Genomic DNA, 23,126 nt, shown 5'->3' with positions numbered 1-23,126 from the left:
GAGAAAATGATACGGAAAGGTGACATACCTCGTGGGAAGAGCCAATCTTCCCTTTATATACATGTCAGTAGTGGGCCCCTCATGGGGACAGGCCCATATTCTCAAGGACGTTGTCCTGCAGCCGCATGTGAGCCGTATAGGACGCGTGTCCGGGTCGGTTGGTGGGCGCGTGACCGGGTCGGGGAGAGCTTGGGCCGGGTCGACCCGCGCGGACCCTGGGCCAGGCCGTAACAGTGCCCCCACGCGCCAATGGTAGTCGTGGGAGCTACCAATGGCGTGTCGTCTCGCATCTCGTCTGGTCGGCCTCTCGTGGGAAGGATATGCCTCCAACGCGCGTGTCTCTTGGTTGCATAAGCAACCGTTTCATCGCATCGTTCCTTGCGCCGAGCATTGAATGCTCATAATGGGGTGGAAAAACCCTGTTTGAAAAGACTATTCTGCCCCCAGGTGTTTCGCGCTTTTGGGGAAGCAGTTTTTAAACGATTGGTTTTTTTTTGTTCCTGTACTTTTCCACACTTCCCATTTCTCTCCTTCTTCTTCCCTGTTACAAGATTTCGGAGTGTTGCTGTGGTGCCTTTGTTCATCCTTCTTGCATTTTCCCAGACTTGCAACTTCATCTTCTTTCCATCAATTTAGGTAACTTTCGAATCATTTTCCCTTTTATGCATTATTTTTGCATGCTTGTTGTTTGGTTTTTGTTGTTGTCGCGTAGCCTTTTAATTGCGGCTAGATGTGTTAGGGGGAAAAGTACTATTCCAGGGTAGGTTTTCTTTTTCTTGTTCGTCTCGTGCTTTAGTCTCGTTTGGGCCTTAGTCGGGGAGTCGTGGGGGGTGGTTTTTGTATTCGGCCTGAGCAACCGATCTCTTAGACTGACTGGATGGTCCCCCCATGTAGGTATGGCTCGCACGGTTTCCCGGGCTTTCCCTAATCCCGCGGCGTACGATCCCTATGCCTGGGTCGTTTCCGACGTAAAGGATTCGCCTAACCAAATGGGTGAGGAGGAGCTCACCGAGTTCCGACAAGCCGAATACTTGTGTGGAGGGACTGACGAGGAAGCTAATTATGACGTTTTCGTCCCGGCCCCTCATGAGCGATTGTATGAGCTCAACTTCCAACCCCGCCAAGTCGCCGACTGGATTTGGTTCTACAAGTCTATGTTCACCCAAGTCGGAGTTCGTATTCCGTTTTCAGCCTTTCAGATGGCGCTTTTAGGTCGGATTTCCGTGGCGCCGTCGCAGTTGCATCCGAACAGCTGGGCTTCGATCCGCTGTTTCGAGATGGTTTGTGAGTACCTCGAGCTGCCGGTGTCCGTAGATGTTTTTCTCTACTTCTTCAACCTTACAAACCCTTCAAAGGAGGGAAAACACAAAAAGGGGTTCATGTCCTTCCGGTCTGCCCAGGGTCGGAGGATCTTCGGCTTGTTCGAAGATTCCTACCATGGGTTCAAGGACAAATATTTCAAGGTCCGCCCTGTCAAAGGTCGTCATCCCTTTTGGTTGTCATTGGAGGGAGTACGGCTCATCCCGACCTATTGGAGTTTCGGGGCGGGGTCCAATACCTTCCTCAAGGTAACCCGTAATGGCATGTCGGCGGTGGATAGAAAGATCGCCGATGTGTTGTTGGCGGTCTTTGGGAGGAATCACGTGAATCCTCACCTTCTTATGGGTGATCGGGAGGCCGGTCGTAACTATATTCGTGAGAACCTCTACTCGTCTTGTCTTATATCTTGCTTTTATTAATAGTTTGTTGTGACTTTTATTAATAGTTTGTTGTGACTAACCGGCTTCACCTTCTCTTTCCCTTTCTTTTTTACAGTGGAAATGTCTGCCGAGGTAACGGGTCTTCCTGACTTGTTCCAAACCTTCCTGGGTGCTAGTGACGAGGAGGAGGGTAACGAGAAATCCGCTGCCGGGGAGCCTGCTGCCCCTCCGGAGGACAAGAATGCTCCCGAGCATATGGCATCGGTCCCAGAGGCCGGTACCTCGGCTAAAGGCGCTGGGGTCGAAGGTGACCATGCGGTTCATGCTTCCCCGTTTCGCGAGGTCATCGGCACTGGGGGTTCTGTGCCTAATCCGGATGTTGATGAAGAGGTGGAAGAGGTCCCCACCCTGAAGAGAAAAAGGAAGGCCTCCACGGCGTCGTCTAGCCCTGAGGGTGTCCTTACTGTCATGGAAAGGAATTTTGACGCCGGAAACTTCATAGACTCCCAGCTGATTCCCGGCACTGAGGAGTATTTCCATGAGTCATCCCTTGCCGGGCAGGCGAGGTGGATGTATCGCACTCTCCTGCGCGGCGCAGTCATAGCTCGGAAGGCCGAGTTCGAACTGTCCGGGATGGAGTCTCTCCGCAGGAGGTTGGATTCTGCCGGAAAGGCTAATAACGAGCTAAAAAGTGAAGTTGAGACCCTTCGGGAGCAATTGACTCAATCTTCAGAAAAACTGGACGCCGCCGAGAAGAAAACCACTGCTGCCGAGCAAAAGGCTACCGCCGCCGAACAGAAGGCCACAACTGCTGAGAAAAAACAGAAAGAGTCGGATGCGACGGTTGAACGTTTGGTCGAGCGCGAAATGGCTTTGGAGAGTCAGGTCGGCGCGGCGCAGAAGCGTGTGGCCGAAATCGAGAAAGAGAAACAGGCCGTGGAGGCCGAACTGGCATCATGGAAGGCGAAGTATAAAGACGTTGTCAAACAGGGCAAGGGTGCGATTTTGGCTATCGAGGAGGCCCTCAAAGCTCAAGTTAAAATTGTTGCCCCCGAGTTCGACACGTCGGCAATCAGCGTTTTTAAGGTCATTAAGGGCGGCAAGATTGTTGACGTCCCTAAGAAATGAACTTTATGATTAACATTTGTAATGTGGCCGTTTTGTTTTGGCTTGTGAACAATTTGACTTCATAATCGTTTGTCCGCTTTAATGTAATTAGCTTTTTCTTATTCGTCTGATCGTGCTACCGTCTCTACTAACCGTTATTGGTTTATAGTCATCGCTTATATTAGTAGGTCGTGGTCTTTTGCGTGGCCGTTTTCAACCGCGATGGTTGACGGGCTCCCGGGGTGATCAATCCCGGGGCCGCGCGTTGTCGTCGAGTTGTGATGGGGTGATTTTCCTGGTAAAAAGGAAAGGGAACAATACCCGAGAGAAAATTCGCACAAGTATATTGGTGCGCGAAATTGTGAACAATACTTTTTTCACAACTCAAATAATCCCCGGTAATGGCTCCAAGAACTTGGTGGCTCAATACCATGGCATTACACAACTTCGCACAACTAACCAGCAAGTGCACTGGGTCGTCCAAGTAATAAACCTTACGTGAGTAAGGGTCGATCCCACGGAGATTGTTAGTATTGAAGCAAGCTATGGTCATCTTGTAAATCTTAGTCAGGCAAACTCAGATGTATATGGTGATGAACGAAAATAACATGAAAGATAAGAATAGAGATACTTATGTATATCATTGGTGTAAGAGCTTCAGACAAGTGTATGAAGATGCCTTCCCTTCCGTCTCTCTGCTTTCCTAATGCCTTCATCCAATCCTTTCTTACTCTTTTCCATGGCAAGCTCGTGTAGGGTCTCACTGTTGTCAGCAGCTACCTCCCATCCGCGCAGTGAAAGCTAATGCACACACTCTGTCACAGTGCTGCCAATCACCGGTTTGGTTCCCTCCCCTACCGGAATAGAATAACTCTTTTGCGTCTGTCACTAACGCCCAATAGATTACAGGTTTGAAGCACGTCACAGTCATTCAATCATTGAATCCTACTCAGAATACCACAGACAAGGTTTAGACCTTCCGGATTCTCTTGAATGCCGCCATCAGGTCCTGCCTATACCACGAAGATTCCGAAGAATCCAAGAGATATTCACTAAGCCTCAGATGCTTGTAGAACAAGAATGGTTGTCAGTCACCTTGTTCATGGGTGAGAATGGTGATGGGCGTCAATCATCACCTTCATCATGTTGAAGAACAAGTGATATCTTGGATAAAGAACAAGCGGAATTGAATGGAAGAACAATAGTAATTGCATTAATACTCGAGGTACAGCAGAGCTCCACACCTTAATCTATGGTGTGTAGAAACTCCACCGTTGAAAATACATAAGCATAAGGTCTAGGCATGGCCGAATGGCCAGCCTCCCAATGATCTAAGATAGCATAAAACTCAAAGATAGCTACCAAGATGTCTACCAAGATCTAGATGTTCAAATACAATAGTAAAATGTCCTACTTATAGGAAACTAGTAGCCTAAGGTGTACAAAGATGAGTAAATGACATAAAAATCCACTTCCGGGCCCACTTGGTGTGTGCTTGGGCTGAGCAATGAAGCATTTTCGTGTAGAGACTCTCCTTGGAGTTAAACGCCAGCTTTAGTGCCAGTTTGGGCGTTTAACTCCCATTTGGGTGCCAGTTCCAGCGTTTAACGCTGGGATTTCTTGAGGTGACTTTGAACGCCGGTTTGGGCCATCAAATCTTGGGCAAAGTATGGACTATCATATATTGCTGGAAAGCCCAGGATGTCTACTTTCCAACGCCGTTGAGAGCGCGCCAATTGGGCTTCTGTAGCTCCAGAAAATCTGCTTCGAGTGCAGGGAGGTCAGAATCCAACAGCATCTGCAGTCCTTTTTGGTCTCTGGATCAGATTTTTGCTCAGGTCCCTCAATTTCAGCCAGAAAATACCTGAAATCACAGAAAAACACACAAACTCATAGTAAAGTCCAGAAAAGTGAATTTTAACTAAAAACTAATAAAATATACTAAAAACTAACTAGATCATATCAAAAACATACTAAAAACAATGCCAAAAAGTATACAAATCATCCGCTCATCACAACACCAAACTTAAATTGTTGCTTGTCCCCAAGCAACTGAAAATCAAATAAGATAAAAGGAAGAGAATATGCAATGAATTCCAAAAACATCTGTGAAGATCAGTATTAATTAGATGAGCGGGGCTTTTAACTTTTGCCTCTGAACAGTTTTGGCATCTCAATCTATCCTTTGAAATTCAGAATGGTTGGCTTCTTTAGGAACTTAGAATCCAGATAGTGTTAATGATTCTCCTAGTAAAGTATGATGATTCTTGAACATAGCTATTTATTGAGTCTTGGCTGTGGCCCAAAGCACTCTGTCTTTCCAGTATTACCACCGGATACATACATGCCACAGACACATAATTGGGTGAACCTTTTCAGATTGTGACTTAGCTTTGCTAAAGTCCCCAATTAGAGGTGTCCAGGGTTCTTAAGCACACTCTTATTTGCCTTGGATCACAACTCTTATTATTTTTTTTCGTTTTCTTTTTTTTTTCTTTTTTTTTCGGGTTTTTTTTTTTTTTGAATAGCAATGCTTTTTCTTGCTTCAAGAATCATTTTATTGATTTTTCAGATCCTCAATAACATGTCTCCTTTTTCATCATTCTTTCAAGAGCCAACATTCATGAACCACAAATTCAAGATACATATGCACTGTTTAAGCATACATTCAGAGAACAAAAATATTGCCACCACATCAAAATAATTAAACTATTATAAAATTCAAAATTCATGCAATTCTTCCTTTTTCAATTAAGCACATTTTTATTCAAGAAGGGTGATGGATTCATAGGACATTCATAACTTTAAGGCATAGACACTAAGACACTAATGATCACAAGACACAAACATGGACAACCATAAAGCATAAAAATCGAAAAACAGAAGAATAAAGAACAAGGAAATCAAGGAATGGGTCCACCTTAGTGATGGCGGCTCTTTCTTGCTCTTGAAGATCCTATGGAGTGCTTGAGCTCCTCAATGTCTCTTCCTTGTCTTTGTTGCTCCTCCCTCATGATTCTTTGGTCTTCTCTAATTTCATGGAGGAGAATGGAGTGTTCTTGGTGCTCCACCCTTAGTTGTCCCATATTGGAACTCAACTCTCCTAGGGAGGTGTTTAGTTGCCCCCAATAGTCTTGTGGAGGAAAATTCATCCCTTGAGGAATCTCAGGGATCTCATGATGAGTGGGATCTCTTGTGTACTCCATCCTTTTCTTAGTGATGGGCTTGTCCTCATCAATGGTGATGTCTCCCTCTATGTCAACTCCCACTGAATAACAGAGGTGACAAATGAGGTGAGGAAAGGCTAACCTTGCCAAGGTAGAGGTCTTGTCCGCCACCCTATAGAGTTCTTGGGCTATAACCTCATGAACCTCTATTTCTTCTCCAATTATGATGCTATAGATCATGATAGCCCGGTCTATGGTAACTTCGGACCGGTTGCTAGTGGGAATGATTGAGCGTTGTATGAACTCTAACCATCCTCTAGCCACGGGCTTGAGGTCATGCCTTCTCAATTGAACCGGCTTTCCTCTTGAATCTTGCTTCCATTGTGCGCCCTCTTCACATATGGTTGTGAGGACTTGGTCCAACCTTTGATCAAAGTTGACCCTTCTAGTGTAAGGATGCTCATCTCCTTGCATCATAGGCAAGTTGAACGCCACCCTCACACTCTCCGGACTAAAATCCAAGTATTTCCCCCGAACCATAGTAAGATAATTCTTTGGATCCGGGTTCACACTTTGGTCATGGTTCTTGGTGATCCATGCATTGGCATAGAACTCTTGAACCATCAAGATTCCGACTTGTTGAATGGGGTTGGTAAGTACTTCCCAACCTCTTCTTCGGATCTCATGGCGGATCTCCGGATATTCACCCTTTTTGAGTGAAAAGGGGACTTCGGGGATCACCTTCTTCAAGGCCACAACTTCATAGAAGTGGACTTGATGCACCCTTGAGAGGAATCTATCCATCTCCCATGACTCGGAGGTGGAAGCTTTTGCCTTCCCTTTCCTCTTTTTAGAGGTTTCTCCGGCCTTGGATGCCATAAATGGTTATGGAAAAACGAAAAAGCAACGCTTTCACCACACCAAACTTAAAATGTTTGCTCGTCCTCGAGCAAAAGAAGAAAGAAGAGAGTAGAAGAAGAAGAAATGAGGAAGAGGGGGGAGGTGGTGTGTTCGGCCAAGAAGGGTAAGAAAGGGTGTTTAGGTAGTGGAAAATGAAGGGGTAAAGAGGGGTTTATATAGGAAAGAGGGGGATGAGGGTTCGGCCATTTGAGGGTGGGTTTGGGAGGGAAAGTGGTTTGAATTTGAAGGGTGAGGTTGGTGGGGTTTTATGAAGGATGGATGTGAGTGGTGAAGAGAAAGATGGGATTTGATAGGTGAGGGATTTTTTGGGAAAGAGGTGTTGAGGTGATTGGTGAATGGGGGAAGAAGAGAGAGAGTGATGGTAGGGTCCTGTGGGGTCCACAGATCCTGTAGTGTCAAGGAAAAGGCATCCTTGCACCAAATGGCATCAAAATCCACGTTTTGAGCCTTTTCTGGCGTTAAACGCCGGGCTGGTGCCCATTCCTGGCGTTTAACGCCAGGTTTTTGCCCTTTACTGGCATTTAACGCCAGTCTGGTGCCCCTTTCTGGCGTTAAACGCCCAGAATGGTGCCAGACTGGGCGTTAAACGCCCAACAGCTAGGCTGACTGGCGTTTAAACGCCAGCAGCATCTTCCTCCAGGGTGTGCTGTTTCTCTTCCTGTTTTTCATTCTGTTTTTGCTTTTTTCATTGTTTTTGTGACTTCTTATGATCATCAACCTACAAAAAAGATAAAATAACAAAAGAAAATAATTAATTATAAAACATTGGGTTGCCTCCCAACAAGCGCTTCTTTACTGTCATTAGCTTGACAGAGGACTCTCATGGAGCCTCAGAGATGCTCAGAACCGTGTTGGAACTTCCCAACACCAAACTTAGAGTTTGAATGTGGGGGTTCAACACCAAACTTAGAGTTTGATTGTGGCCTTCCAACACCAAACTTAGAGTCTGACTGTGGGGGCTCTGTTTGGCTCTGTTTTGAGAGAAGCTCTTCATGCTTCTTCTCCATGATGACAGAGGGATATCCTTGGGCCTTAAACACCAAGGATTCTTCATTCACTTGAATGATCAACTCTCCTCTATCAACATCAATCACAGCCTTTGCTGTGGCTAGGAAGGGTCTGCCAAGGATGATGGATTCATCCATGCACTTCCCAATCTCTAGGACTATGAAATCAGTAGGAATGTAATGGTCTTCAACCTTAACCAGAACATCCTCTACAAGTCCATAGGCTTGTTTCTTGAGTTGTCTGCCATCTCTAGTGAGATTTTTGCAGCTTGCACCTCAAAGATCCCTAATTTCTCCATTACAGAGAGGGGCATGAGGTTTACACTTGACCCCAAGTCACACAAGGCCTTCTTGAAGGTCATGGTGCCTATGGTACAAGGTATAGAAAACTTCCCAGGATCTTGCCTCTTTTGAGGCAATTGCTGCCTAGACAAGTTATCCAGTTCTTTGGTGAGCAAAGGGGGTTCATCCTCCCAAGTCTCATTTCCAAATAACTTGTCATTCAGCTTCATGATTGCTCCAAGGTATTTAGCAACTTGCTCTTCAGTGACATACTCATCCTCTTCAGAGGAAGAATACTCATCAGAGCTCATGAATGGCAGAAGTAAGTCCAAGGGAATCTCTATGGTCTCGGTTTGAGCCTCAGATTCCCAAGGTTCCTCATTGGGGAACTCATTGGAGGCCAGTGGATGTCCAGTGAGGCCTTTCTCAGTGGCGTTCACTGCCTCTTCTTCCTCCCAGAATTCGGCCATATTTATGGCTTTGCACTCTCCTTTTGGATTTTCTTCAGTGTTACTTGGGAGAGTGCTTGGGGGAAGTTCAGTAATTTTCTTGCTCAGCTGACCCACTTGTCCTTCCAAATTCCTAATGGAGGATCTAGTTTCAGTCATGAAACTTTGAGTGGTTTTGATTAGATCAGAGACCATGGTTGCTAAGTCAGAGGTATTCTGCTTAGAGCTCTCTGTCTGATGCTGAGAAGATGATGGAAAAGGTTTACCATTGTTAAACCTGTTTCTTCCACCATTATTATTGAAACCTTGTTGAGGTCTCTCTTGATTCTTCCATGAGAGATTTGGGTGATTTCTCCATGAAGAATTATAGGTGTTTCCATAGGGTTCTCCTAGGTAATTCACCTCTTCCATGGAAGGGTTCTCAGGATCATAAGCTTCTTCCTCAGATGAAGCATCCTTAGTACTGTTTGGTGCATTTTGTATTCCAGACAGACTTTGAGAAATCAAATTGACTTGTTGAGTCAATATCTTGTTCTGAGCCAATATGGCATTCAGAGTGTCATTCTCAAGAACTCCTTTCTTCTGACTAGTCCCATTGTTCACAGGATTCCTTTCAGAAGTGTACATGAATTGGTTATTTGCAACCATTTCAATCAATTCTTGAGCTTCTGCAGGCGTCTTCTTCAGATGAAGAGATCCTCCAGCAGAGCTATCCAAAGACATCTTGGATAGTTCAGAGAGACCATCATAGAAAATACCTATGATGCTCCATTCAGAAAGCATGTCTGAGGGACATCTTCTGATTAATTGTTTGTATCTTTCCCAAGCTTCATAGAGGGATTCTCCATCCTTCTGTCTAAAGGTTTGGACTTCCACTCTAAGCTTACTCCATCTTTGTGGTGGAAAGAACTTTGCCAAGAAGGCATTGACTAGCTTTTCCCAAGAGTCCAGGCTTTCTTTAGGTTGAGAGTCCAACCATATTCTAGCTCTGTCTCTCACAGCAAAAGGGAATAGCATCAGTCTATAGACCTCAGGGTTAACCCCATTAGTCTTGACTGTGTCACAGATTTGCAAGAACTCAGCTAAAAACTGATGAGGATCTTCCATTGGAAGTCCATGAAACTTGCAATTCTGTTGCATTAGAGAAACTAATTGAGGCTTAAGCTCAAAGTTGTTTGCTCCAATGGCAGGGATAGAGATGCTTCTCCCATAGAAATCAGGAGTAGGTGCAGTAAAGTCACCCAGCACCTTCCTTGCATTGTTTGCATTGTTGTTGTTTTCGGCTGCCATGTCTTCTTCTTCTTTGAAGAATTCGGTCAGGTCCTCCAAAGAGAGTTGTGCTTTGGCTTTTCTTAGTTTTCTCTTCAAGGTCCTTTCGGGTTCAGGGTCAGCTTCAACAAGAATGCCTTTGTCTCTGCTCCTGCTCATATGAAAGAGAAGAGAACAAGAAAATGTGGAATCCTCTATGTCAAAGTATAGAGATTCCTTAAGGTGTCAGAGGAAAAGAGAAATAGAAAGAAGAAGGAGAAGAAGAATTCGAACTTTAATTAGATAAGGTTCGAATTGTGCATTTAGAAGGAGTGGTACTCCATAAATAGAAGGATGTGGGAAGGAGGGAAGAAAATTTTCGAAAATTCATTTAAAAGATTTTGAAAACATTTTGAAAATTTGATTGATAATTTTCGAAAATTAAAAGTGAAAAAGAAATCAAGTGATTTTTGAAAAAGATTTTGAAATTAGAAATTAAAAAGATTCGATTGAAAACTAATTTGAAAAAGATGTGGTAAAAAAAGATTTAATTGAAAAGTTATGGTTTTAAAAAGATGTGATTGAGAAGATATGATTTGAAAACAATTTTAAAAGATATGATTTTTAAAAATTAATAACTTGCCTAACAAGAAAAGATATGATTCAAACATAAAACCTTTCTCAACAGAAAAGGCAACAATTTTGAGATGTTCAATCAAATCATTAATTGTTAGTAAGTATCTTTTAAAAAGGAAGGAAATTGATTTTGAAAACATTTGATTGAAAAGATTTGATTTGAAAAAGATTTGATTTTGAAAAACTTTGAAAACTTGAAAAAAAATTGATTTTGAAAACAAAATCTTCCCCCTAGCACCATCCTGGCGTTAAACGCCCAGAATGGTATACATTCTGGCGTTTAACGCCCAAAATGCACCCTTTTTGGGCGTTAAACGCCCAACCAGGTACCCTGGCTGGCGTTTAAACGCCAGTCTGCCTTCTTCACTGGGCATTTTTGAATGCTCAGCTTTTTCTGTATAATTCCTCTGCAGTATGTTCTGAATCTTCAATTCTTTGTATCATTGACTTGAAAAGACACAAATTAAAAATATTTTTGGATTTTTTTTTTAATAATCAAAATGCAAAAGGAATCAATTAACAATGCATGCAAGACACCAAACTTAGCAGTTTGTATACTACTGACACTAACAACATGAAATTGCATATGAGACACACAAAATACTTCAAGTCAATAGAATTCAAAGATTAGAACACAAAAATCATCAAGAATTACTTGAGGATCCTTAAGACACATGAATGAATGCATACAATTGACACTAAACTTAAGATGAGACACTGAACTTAAGCAAGAAACATCAAATATTTTTGGTCTTTTTGATTTTGTAATTTTTTTGTATTTTTCGAAAATTAAGTAGGAAAAGGTATCAAAATTCTTAATGAGAATTCCAGGAATCAGTGCAATGCTAGTCTAAGACTCCGGTCCAGGAATTAGACATGGCTTCACAGCCAGCCAAGCTTTCAAAGAAAGCTTCGGTCCAAAACACTAGACATGGCCAGAGGCCAGCCAAGCCTTAGCAAATCACTGCTCCAAAAGCAAGATTGATAAGAAATCAACAAGTTCTTGTGGTGATAAGTTGAAACCTCGATCCAATGAGATTAGACATGGCTTCTCAGCCAGCCAGATTTCAACAAATCATCATGAAACTCTAGAATTCATCTTTAAGAATTTCGAAAAAAAAATAATACCTAATCTAAGCAACAAGATGAACCGTCAGTTGTCCAGCCTAAACAATCCCGGGCAATAACACCAAAAACTTGATGTTGTTGCCGGATCTTGGCACTGATGTTACCAAAAGCTTGCTCAAAACTTGAACAATCCCCGACAACGGCGCCAAAAACTTGTTGCGCGAAATTGTGAACAATACTTTTTTCACAACTCAAATAATCCCCGGTAATGGCTCCAAGAACTTGGTGGCTCAATACCATGGCATTACACAACTTCGCACAACTAACCAGCAAGTGCACTGGGTCGTCCAAGTAATAAACCTTACGTGAGTAAGGGTCGATCCCACGGAGATTGTTAGTATTGAAGCAAGCTATGGTCATCTTGTAAATCTTAGTCAGGCAAACTCAGATGTATATGGTGATGAACGAAAATAACATGAAAGATAAGAATAGAGATACTTATGTATATCATTGGTGTAAGAGCTTCAGACAAGTGTATGAAGATGCCTTCCCTTCCGTCTCTCTGCTTTCCTAATGCCTTCATCCAATCCTTTCTTACTCCTTTCCATGGCAAGCTCGTGTAGGGTCTCACTGTTGTCAGCAGCTACCTCCCATCCGCGCAGTGAAAGCTAATGCACACACTCTGTCACAGTGCTGCCAATCACCGGTTTGGTTCCCTCCCCTACCGGAATAGAATAACTCTTTTGCGTCTGTCACTAACGCCCAATAGGTTACAGGTTTGAAGCACGTCACAGTCATTCAATCATTGAATCCTACTCAGAATACCACATACAAGGTTTAGACCTTCCGGATTCTCTTGAATGCCGCCATCAGGTCCTGCCTATACCACGAAGATTCCGAAGAATCCAAGAGATATTCACTAAGCCTCAGATGCTTGTAGAACAAGAATGGTTGTCAGTCACCTTGTTCATGGGTGAGAATGGTGATGGGCGTCAATCATCACCTTCATCATGTTGAAGAACAAGTGATATCTTGGATAAAGAACAAGCGGAATTGAATGGAAGAACAATAGTAATTGCATTAATACTCGAGGTACAGCAGAGCTCCACACCTTAATCTATGGTGTGTAGAAACTCCACCGTTGAAAATACATAAGCATAAGGTCTAGGCATGGCCGAATGGCCAGCCTCCCAATGATCTAAGATAGCATAAAACTCAAAGATAGCTACCAAGATGTCTACCAAGATCTAGATGTTCAAATACAATAGTAAAAGGTCCTACTTATAGGAAACTAGTAGCCTAAGGTGTACAAAGATGAGTAAATGACATAAAAATCCACTTCCGGGCCCACTTGGTGTGTGCTTGGGCTGAGCAATGAAGAAATTTCGTGTAGAGACTCTCCTTGGAGTTAAACGCCAGCTTTAGTGCCAGTTTGGGCGTTTAACTCCCATTTGGGTGCCAGTTCCAGCGTTTAACGCTGGGATTTCTTGAGGTGACTTTGAACGCCGGTTTGGGCCATCAAATCTTGGGCAAAGTATGGACTATCATATATTGCTGGAAAGCCCAGGATGTCTACTTTCCAACGCCGTTGAGAGAGCGCCAATTGGGCTTCTGTAGCTCCAGAAAATCTGCTTCGAGTGCAGGGAGGTCAGAATCCAACAGCATCTGCAGTCCTTTTTGGTCTCTGGATCAGATTTTTGCTCAGGTCCCTCAATTTCAGCCAGAAAATACCTGAAATCACAAAAAAAACACACAAACTCATAGTAAAGTCCAGAAAAGTGAATTTTAACTAAAAACTAATAAAAATATACTAAAAACTAACTAGATCATATCAAAAACATACTAAAAACAATGCCAAAAAGTATACAAATCATCCGCTCATCATATATCTTATTCGGTAGTCGCATAAAGGATTCATAGGTTACTATGAAAAGTTCAAAATTCAAATTTGCAAATTAACTACTTAGCTAGATTGGTCGGCTTGTCGAGTCATCCTCTAGGAGTAGAATCTTCTTAGGTTGTCCGCGTTCCATGTTCTCGGGACTTCTTTGCCGTCAAGCCTTTCTAACTTGAAGGCTCCTTTTCCCATCACTTTTTTGACTCTGTAGGGGCCTTCCCAATTCGCCGCCAGCTTGCCTTCTCCGGGGGTCGGTAGGCCAATATCGTTTCGCCTCAGGACGAGGTCGTTCGGCTCGAATCCCCTTTTAAGCACTTTGGTGTTGTAGCGCAGAGCCATTCTTTGTTTTAGCGCTGTTTCTGTCAAATGGGCCATTTCCCTGGCTTCATCTATCAGGTCTTTTTCTACGGTTTCCTCCACTCCTTTCAAAAGTAACCGCGGGCTCGGTTCACTGATCTCCACGGGTATTACTGCGTCCACCCCGTACGTTAGTCGGAAGGGAGTTTCCCTAGTGGAGGATTGTTCAGTTGTTCGGTAGGACCAGAGAACCGCTGCTAGTTCGTCGGCCCAAGCACCCTTTTTATTGTCCAACCTCTTTTTCAGACCTGAAAGGATAACCTTGTTGGCGGACTCCACTTGTCCGTTCGTCCGAGGGTGTTCTACCGAAGAGAACCTTTGCCTTATACCCAGGCCATTGAGAAATTCCGTGAACTTTTTGTCAGTAAATTGCGTGCCATTGTCCGAGATGATGACTTCCGGTATCCCGAATCGCGTTATCACCTGCCTCCACATGAATTTCCTGCAATTGGACGAGGATATGCTAGCCAGTGGTTCGGCTTCTATCCATTTGGTGTAGTAGTCAATTGCGACTATGAGGTATTTGACCTGCCCAGGGCCGACTGGGAAGGGGCCTAAGAGGTCGACTCCCCATTGAGAGAATGGCCGGGAGGTCGTTAGCAAGCTTAACTCGGAGGCCGGTGCCCTGGCAAAGTTGGCGTTCTGTTGGCACTTTACGCATTTTTTGACAAACTCTTTGGAGTCCGCCATCATCGACGGCCAATAGTATCCGGCTCGGATTAGTTTCCTCGCTAGGGCCTTGCCTCCGATATGGTGCCCACAGCAGCCCTCATGGACTTCCCTGAGGACGTAGTCCGTCTGGTCGGGGTGTAGGCACTTCAGTAGGGGTTGGTTGAGCCCTTTCCTGAACAGCTGTCCTTGGATGACGGCGTATTTGGCCGCTTCCTTTCTCAATTTCGCCGCATCCTTTTGATCACTAGGGAGTTTGCCGTGTTCCAGGAAGTCGGTGATGGGGTCTAGCCATGAAGAACCTAGGCTTGTCACGTGCAGTGTGATTGCTGGTTCTCTCATCATGCCTTGGATGAGAGACCGGTTCCCCTCTCCCGGCTTCGTGCTGGCTAACTTTGATAAGAGGTCTGCCCGTGTGTTCCTTTCTCTAGGTACGTGGTGGACCGTGACCTCTTCGAACTTTTGGCTCAAGCTTTTGACCTTTTCCAAGTACTTCTGTAGCAAAGGGTCTTTAGCTTGGTAGCTACCGTTTACTTGGGAGGTGACGACTTGGGAATCGCTGCATATTTCTAGTCTTCTTGCGCCGACTTCTGCTGCTAGGGTTAGGCCTCCTATAAGGGCTTCATATTCTGCCTGGTTGTTCGAGATGGGAAACTCGAATCTGACCGACTGTTCGTATACAACCCCAATCGGGCTTTCCAGGATGATCCCGGCACCTCCGAAAGTCTGGTTGGAGGCTCCGTCTACATGGAGCTTCCACCGTGTGCCCCCTTCTTCGCTTGCATCCCCCGTTACTTCTACTAGGAAATCCGCCATCGCCTGCGCCTTGATGGCTTGCCGGGGTTCGTATCGTATGTCATACTGGGAGAGTTCGATGGACCAAGTCATCATTCTTCCCGCCAGATCGGGTTTTTGGAGTACTTGCCGGATCCCTTGGTCCGTTCTGACGACAACTTGGTGACTCTGGAAGTACTGCTTTAACCTTCGTGAGGAGGTTAGAAGTGCTAGGGCTAGCTTTTCTAACTTGCTATACCTTAATTCTGCCCCTTGCAAGGCCCGGCTTATGAAATAGATTGGTTGTTGAGTTTTTCCGTCCTCCCGTACCAGGACTGCGGCTAGGGCTTCACCCGTTATGGCGAGGTATAGGTATAGCGGTTCCCCGTCCTTTGGCTTCCCGAGGACGGGCGGCGCCGCCAGGATTTCCTTGAAGTGCCGAAAGGCCTCTTCACATGCGGGCGTCCACTCGAACGCCATCCCTTTCTTCATGAGGTTAAAGAATGGCAGGGCCTTTGTTGCCGAAGCTCCGAGGAATCGGGATAATGAGGTCAACCGCCCTGCCAACCTTTGGACGTTCTTGATACAACCCGGGCTCTTCATCTGGAGTATTGCTTGGCATTTCTCCGGGTTGGCTTCTACCCCTCTTTGAGTTATCATGAATCCCAGGAACTTGCCAGCTTCCATGGCGAAGGCGCACTTGAGAGGATTCAACCGCATACCGTGTTGACGGAGGGACGCGAATACCCTTGCCAGGTCGTTCAAGAGGTCGTCAGGTCGTGTTATTTTTGCCAGGATGTCGTCCACGTAGACTTCGACTGTTTTCCTTATGAGGTCGTGGAATATCCTGTTCATCAGCCTTTGATACGTTGCCCCCGCATTTTTCAGGCCGAATGGCATTACCTTGTAGCAGAAAGTTCCTCCTGGCGTTATGAACGCCGTCTTGTCTTCGTCAGGACGGTGCATCGGTATCTGATTGTAACCGGAGTAGGCGTCCATGAAACTTAGATACCGATATCCCGTCGCGGCATCGACGAGCGCATCTATGTTAGGGAGGGGGAAACAATCTTTGGGGCATGCTTTGTTAAGGTCAGAATAGTCCACGCACATTCTCCACTTGCCGTTGTGTTTTCTCACCAATACCACATTCGAGAGCCATGTCGAGTAGTCCACTTCCCGTATGAAGCCTGCTTCTAGGAGGCTGGCCGTCTGCCTGGCCACCTCCTCTGCTCTTTCTGCCGACATCTTTCTCCTCCGTTGGGCCACCGGGCGTGCTTCCGTCTTGACGGCTAGATGATGTGAGATGATTTTTGGGTCTATGCCCGGCATGTCGGCTGGAGTCCAGGCGAACAAGTCACTGTTGGCTCTTATCATTTCGATCAAGGGCTCCTTCAACTCATGTGGGAGGTTCTTGTTCACGAATGTGAACTTTTCCACTTCGTCACCAATCCTAAACTTCTCCAGATCTCCTTCTGGTTCTGGCCTCGGCTTGTCGTCCACTCTGGCATCAAGGTCGGCTAGGAACACACCGGATGCTTCCTTGGACTTCTTTCTAAGGGAGAGGCTGGCGTTGTCACAAGCGACCGCCGTCTCGAGGTCTCCCCTTATGGTCCCTATGGATCCGTCGTCGGTAACAAACTTCATGACTAGCAGCTTTGTGTTGATTATGGCTTCGAAATCGTTGATTGTTTTTCTTCCCAAGATGATGTGTTAGGCAGTGGAGTCTCGGAGGATTACGAACTCGGCCATCGCCGATCTTCGGCCTTGGGCTTGCCCCACCGAGATTGGCAGGGATATTACTCCGTCCGGTTTGATGAAGTGGTCGCCCAATCCGATGACCCCGTGCTGGTGAGTCGTCAGGTCGGCATCTTTTAGCCCTAGTGCGTCGAACACGTTGCGGAACATGATATTTGAATCAGCTCCTGTGTCGACGAGGATCCGTTTGACGAGGCCGGTTCCCACTCTGGCCGTAATGACCATGGGGGGGTTTTTCGGGGCGTCGTTGAACCATTGGTCTTCCGGGCCGAAAGAAATGGAGGGAGGCTTCTTAGAGCTTTGCACCGGCGGGGATGAGACCGTCAAAACCTTAACGTCTTTTCTCTGTGCCGACCGGGATCTTGGCGCAGCGTTTTTGGCCGTTACCACGTTTATCACAGTGAGGCCGTGGTCTCTGTCTTCGGGTTCTTGTCGCCGTTTGGCCGAACGGGTTTTGCCTTCTTCGTCTTGATCGCGATAACGTCTTCTCGGCTCCCTGATGAGGTGGGAGAACGCGGCTAGCTTTCCTTCCCTTATCGCTTGTTCTAGTGCATCCTTCAGGTCAAAACAGTCCTGTGTTTGATGGCCATAACCCTTATGATAATCACAATAGAGGTTCTTATTTCCTCCCATACGGTCCTTAAGTGGTCGGGGTTTCGGTAGGATTCCCTTCTCCGCTATTTGTTGATAGACTTCCACGATGGGGAGAGTGAGTGGAGTGTAGTTAGTGAATTTCCCGACCCGGGGGAACGGTCGAGGTGCCCTGTTTGATGCCTCCTCCCTAGCTTTTTCCTTTGCTCTCTCTCCGTCGCCTGGTTGCCGGGCTTGGCTGTAACCGGACTGCCGCTTATTGGCAGCCACGACTCGGCTGACTTCCTCGTCGTTTATATACTCTTTGGCTACCGTCTGGATCTCATGCATCGTCCAAACCGGTTTCGTGGTAAGGTGTTTTCGGAAGTTCTCGTTGAGGAGGCCGTTCGTTAGGCAAAGACTGGCCACCGAGTCGATTAAGCCGTCGATTTCCAAGCATTCGTCGTTGAACCGATCTAAGTACCTCCTCGTCGGTTCTCCTTGTCTCTGGGTTACCCCTAGAAGGTTGATAGGGTGCTTGGCCTTCGCGATCCGCGTTGTAAATTGGGCCAGGAATGCACGGCTAATGTCTGAGAAGCTGTATATGGAACCTTGTGGGAGGCCGTTAAACCATCTGATCGCTGGCCCTGCTAGGGTTACCGGGAAGGCGCGGCACCTTACTTCGTCCCCCACTCCCTCCAGATTCATCCTGGCCTCAAAGGCCGTGAGGTGTTCTAGAGGGTCTTGAGTTCCGTCGTACCTCATGTCCGTTGGTTTGTCGAAGTGTTTCGGCAACCGGACCTCGAGGATAGATCGGTGGAACGGGGTGACGCCCATTATCACGGGTTGTCGTGTTCTCTCGGATCTTCCTTCCCCGTCTTCGTGACCTCTTGCCGCTCGGCGGGTTGGTCTGCCGCGGGAGTAGATGATCGTGTCATTTCGTCTTCTCCTTATGGGTGACTCCTCCCGCGTGCTCTCCGCTTCCGTCCGGGATGCGGATGTACGCCGCGGGCGGCTTCGGTGAGAGTCTTCCTCTTCGCTCCCGGGAGATGGGGTATAGCTGGGATCGGTAGACCGTCCATCCCGCTCCCGGTCCGCCAGCTGTCGTTCTAGGTTCTGAACTCTGTGGCGTAGCTCCTGCATTATTATGGCGCTATCGCCGCCCGTTCCCCCGAATGGTCGTGTTCTCGTGTGTTGTTGGGGGGATCTCCGCCCCCCCCCCTTTGCGAGGCGACGGAGGCTGCCCCCTCCGCTCCGGCTGCTCGAGCTCGGTCGCCGGGACCTAGCGCGACTTCCATTTAGGCAGGAATCCCCACAGACGGCGCCAATGTTCGGTTGTCGGGTTCCGGACAGGTCGGGTGTACAGATGCAGGGGTGAGGATGCCTTAGCTTTGGTCGCGCTGGTTGTGGGTTTGCCGAGTAGACGAGCACTTGTCCTAGAGAGAGGATGAGGGGGGGTGCCACCTGCAAAGACACTCCGACGCTCTAGTCAGCAAGTATGCAAGTGGGAGAAAATGATACGGAAAGGTGACATACCTCGTGGGAAGAGCCAATCTTCCCTTTATATACATGTCAGTAGTGGGCCCCTCATGGGGACAGGCCCATATTCTCAAGGACGTTGTCCTGCAGCTGCATGTGAGCCGTACAGGACGCGTGTCTGGGTCGGTTGGTGGGCGCGTGACCGGGTCGGGGAGAGCTTGGGCCGGGTCGACCCGCGCGGACCCTGGGCCAGGCCGTAACATATTCCTATTAAAAGATAAAGATAAAAAAATGTTACTAATATTTCTACTTTTCTTCTATCTATTGGTATGTTCTTACTCATTCAATCTTCTTAAAGTCAACGTTTTATGTATTGCCTCAGCCCCCCCCCCCCCCCCCCCAAAAAAATTAATGCAAGTTCTATATGTATGTTTTTCAACAACTAAATTTATGGTATGAATTTGAAATTTAATTAATTAGAAAAAGATAAATACTAGGTGATTAAGTTATTTTTGTAACAAAGTCCAATGAAATGTTTTTTTATTTTCTTTTTATGTCTCATCTTTCTTCTTCAACTAATTTTTATTGTATCAATAAGTTATTGGACTCAGTTAAACTTATTCATTAAAATGACTTAATCATATAACATCACCAGTGAATAAGCATGCAAGTGAATTGTGGGAAAATAGAGAAAATTATGCATCAAAAGATCATCTTACATTTTCTTATTCGCCTTACTTTAGAGGAATTTATACAAAAATAAAGATTAAACGAAGACGGTTTCATGGACCAATCATATAATACATGTAAGCAAATATGGTTTAATTTTTAAGTTTATTGCCGATGAAGGATTACCAAACTTCAGCAAATAACTAATTAGGGTAAAATATTAAATTGGTCTCATAATCTTGTTTTGATCTTTAAAATTTAAAGTGTCTTATTTAAATTTAAAAAAAAATTTATTTAGTGTTAATATAGTCTCACCGAAAGGTTAAAGTTAAATAATTAATGGAATGTCCATAACAGTAGTACAAGAATAAAATCCATAATTTGGAGAACAAGTACAAGTTGCAAAAGTACAAAATCAACCGTAAATGCATCAATACATTTATTTATCATTTTTCTTACTATTTAAATGAAATATTTTCTATAGAATTAAGGAGAATGATAAATAAATGTATTGATGTATCAGTGATTGCCTCTAGAGCTTGTACTTGTTCTTTAAATTATCAATCTTGTTCTTATACTGTTGTTATGTAGGATATTTCGTTAATTATTTACCTTTGACTTTACGGTAGGATTACATTAAAATTAAATAAAACTTTATTGGATTCAAATAGGATTCTTTAAACCTTAAGAACTAAAATAGGATTACGTTAGAGGACCAATTTAACACTTTACCCTAATTAATTATTTCATTATGACCATCAATTTTTTTAAAGTTATCCTTTTATCTACTCTCATTTCCTTTTCCTCTTTCCTTCTAGCAGCAGAAATTTACTCCCACACTACTAGCCACCCACCTGCACCTCCATTTTCTTTAATAATAAATCCTAAATTATATATCTTCCAAAAAATGATTTTTATTGTTTTTAGTTTTGAATATTTCTTTTATCTTATGTTGCTTTTCTTAATTATTAGCTGATTTGACTGACAGAATTTATGTTAGCTCTCAGACTTTTCTTTGATTTAAACACATAAATGGTAGAAAACTAAATGAACGACCATATATAGTCTCTAGTCAACTGCAAATAATGTCCAAGAATTTAACAACCAAAACTCACGTATTAGTTGTCGGTTAGAATTGAAGGCCAGCCATAGATAGATAGAATACAGAAGTTATGATCTATGTTCAATTTGGAATTTTTCTTTTGATATTTTGGCCCTCTATGTGACAGTTACACTCTTAATGGAAATAATTCTTCTTCTTCTTCTTGTTCCGTATACCTACATGTCTGTGGCAGCAGCTTCTGATTCTTCTTCTTCTGAGTTAAATAACAATGATAGCAGCATATGAGTGTGCGGACCAAATGGGAACTGCGACCTTGATGAGGCACAAACTTGTGTGTGCTTGGATGGTTTCACTTTCACACCAAAGTCCCCAACTGATTTTGCTTACTTGAACTTTAGACAGGGATGTGTGAGAAACAAAGCTTTGAATTGTAGCACTGATGTGTTTGTTAGGCATTCTTCGTTTAAAGAACCAAGTGGTGGTTCTTCTCTGTCCAACCAACATGGTTGCTTCGGAAAATGCAAGAGCGATTGTTCTTGTATGGCGTATAAAGTAATTGTCGGTGGATGTAAATTGTGGAACGGTGATTTGTTTGATGTTAGGTTGCTCAAACAGGGCGGACAAGATCTTTATATTCGAATGCCAGCTTCAGAGGAACAAGGTACTACATTTTTTCCTTTGCGTTTAGTTTGCATTTATATTTTCTGTTTTATTTTTAGGATTTTTGTTTTTGAAATTTAATAAAAAAATAAAAATAATAAAATTGTTATTTATTTTTACCTTGTGTTTTTTTTTTATATACAAAATTTTAAAAAATTTAAAAATAAAAACGCGAAACTTAAAGAAAAAGTTAGTTCCTGTAACTATTTATTTGGCATGATGCAGGGGAATCAGAGGCAGGTGGGAAAAAACAGGGGCGAAATGAGGGAATGGTGGTAGGAATAGTTGTGGGGAGCAGTGTTGTGATTTCCATGATAATCATCGCTTCATGGTACATGTTCAGGGAAAGACTGCTTCAAAAGGTACATTGCCTAAAATTGATTACCCTGTTTTCTCAATTCTTAGAGGATACAATGCAAGTGCCATACTCAATCCTTTGCTTACTCATATTTGAGTTTCATTCATCGCACTTAGAGCAAATTATAAATAAAAACTATAGAAATAAGTTTAACCTTTTAGTGTTACCAAATACATTCTAATTGTTCTCTTTTATTTCCTTAATAAATAAATAGCATTGGAACATGTAAGGATTAACGAGATCGTTACTCATGACACCAATGTACAGATACTACAAAAGGAAGACATGGGCCTTCCTTTGTTTGATCTGTCAAGAATAATTGTGGCCACTGATAATTTCTCCCCCATCAATAAGCTTGGAGAAGGTGGTTTTGGATCTGTTTACAAGGTCAAGTTCTAGATATGCTACTAAATTATGGTTCATAGAACAATTAACACTTCTATATCTAATAAATTTTGCTTTTAATGTATCGTTGTTTAGGGTATATTAAATGATGGACAACAAATTGCTGTAAAGAGGCTTTCAAATAGTTCTGGACAAGGTCTAAATGAATTCAAACCGAAGTAAAGCTAATATCTAAACTTCAACACCGTAATCTTGTAAAGCTTTTTGGATGTTGCATCCAAGAGGAGGAGAAATTGCTGATATATGAATACATGCCTAATAAAAGCTTGGACTATTTTATTTTTGGTTAGTATGTATATGATGACATTTTTGTTAGTCTAAATGTTTTACTACTATATTTTAATTCCTTTACCATGATATGTTACTTATGACAATATCAATGCATATTATAACCAGATCATGTGCGAAGGAGTATGTTAGATTGGTCTAAGCGTTTTAATATTATTAGCGAAATCGTAAGATTCAAGACTGAGAATTGTACATAGAGATATTAAAACGAGTAATATTTTATTGGACAGTAAGATGAAACCCAAAATATCAGACTTTGATTTAGCTAGAAGTTTTGAAAGTGGTCAAAATAAAAGAAATACTACAAATAGAATTGTTGGAACTTTTGTAAGTTATATATATCTTTAATGTTTATCATTCTTTTCTCTTTTAATCAAAGTCATAAAATATTCCTAGTAATATTATATTAATTATCTTTTTTGTTTGTAATAATATATGCTTATAGTGGATATATGGCTCCAGAATATATTGTGAATAGACACTTTTCAATAAAATCTGACGTCTTTAGTTTTGGTATTTTACTACTTGAAATTGTATCGGAGAAGAGAAATAGAAGATTATATTTAATTACTAACCATCTCAAAAGCACTCCAATTG

The 23,126-nt window shown here is 43.8% G+C and overlaps 3 protein-coding genes and 1 non-coding gene across 4 annotated transcripts; 2 read left to right on the top strand and 2 right to left on the bottom strand.

The window, feature by feature from the left end:
- The first annotated feature begins 9,410 nt into the window (after window positions 1-9,410).
- On the top strand, window positions 9,411-9,518 carry LOC130947039 (small nucleolar RNA R71). Its single transcript, XR_009072453.1, has one exon. It is a non-coding gene; the product is annotated as a small nucleolar RNA R71 (small nucleolar RNA).
- A 4,063-nt stretch (window positions 9,519-13,581) lies between these two features.
- LOC130945952 (uncharacterized) lies at window positions 13,582-16,926 on the bottom strand. The gene is made up of 3 exons (XM_057874638.1): window positions 16,391-16,926; window positions 14,497-16,129; window positions 13,582-14,262 (listed from the first exon to the last, which is right to left on the bottom strand). The coding sequence occupies exons 1-3, from the start codon at window positions 16,924-16,926 to the stop codon at window positions 13,582-13,584; spliced, it is 2,850 nt and encodes a 949-aa protein (XP_057730621.1).
- Window positions 16,927-16,992: 66 nt separating this feature from the next.
- LOC130945951 (uncharacterized) lies at window positions 16,993-18,750 on the bottom strand. The gene has a single exon (XM_057874637.1). The coding sequence runs from the start codon at window positions 18,748-18,750 to the stop codon at window positions 16,993-16,995; it is 1,758 nt and encodes a 585-aa protein (XP_057730620.1).
- A 2,109-nt stretch (window positions 18,751-20,859) lies between these two features.
- On the top strand, window positions 20,860-22,584 carry LOC130944326 (G-type lectin S-receptor-like serine/threonine-protein kinase SD1-1). The gene is made up of 4 exons (XM_057872604.1): window positions 20,860-21,479; window positions 21,704-21,840; window positions 22,104-22,223; window positions 22,317-22,584. Exons 1-4 carry the CDS (start codon window positions 21,359-21,361, stop codon window positions 22,401-22,403), a joined length of 465 nt encoding a protein of 154 aa, XP_057728587.1. The 5' UTR covers window positions 20,860-21,358; the 3' UTR covers window positions 22,404-22,584.
- Window positions 22,585-23,126: the final 542 nt, after the last annotated feature.

The sequence above is a fragment of the Arachis stenosperma genome, chromosome 8 (genome assembly GCF_014773155.1).
Source record: "Arachis stenosperma cultivar V10309 chromosome 8, arast.V10309.gnm1.PFL2, whole genome shotgun sequence".
NCBI classification, from domain to species: domain Eukaryota; kingdom Viridiplantae; phylum Streptophyta; class Magnoliopsida; order Fabales; family Fabaceae; genus Arachis; species Arachis stenosperma.
The sequence above is the reverse complement of the archived record's forward strand: the minus strand, read 5'-3'. Positions and strand labels throughout refer to the sequence as shown.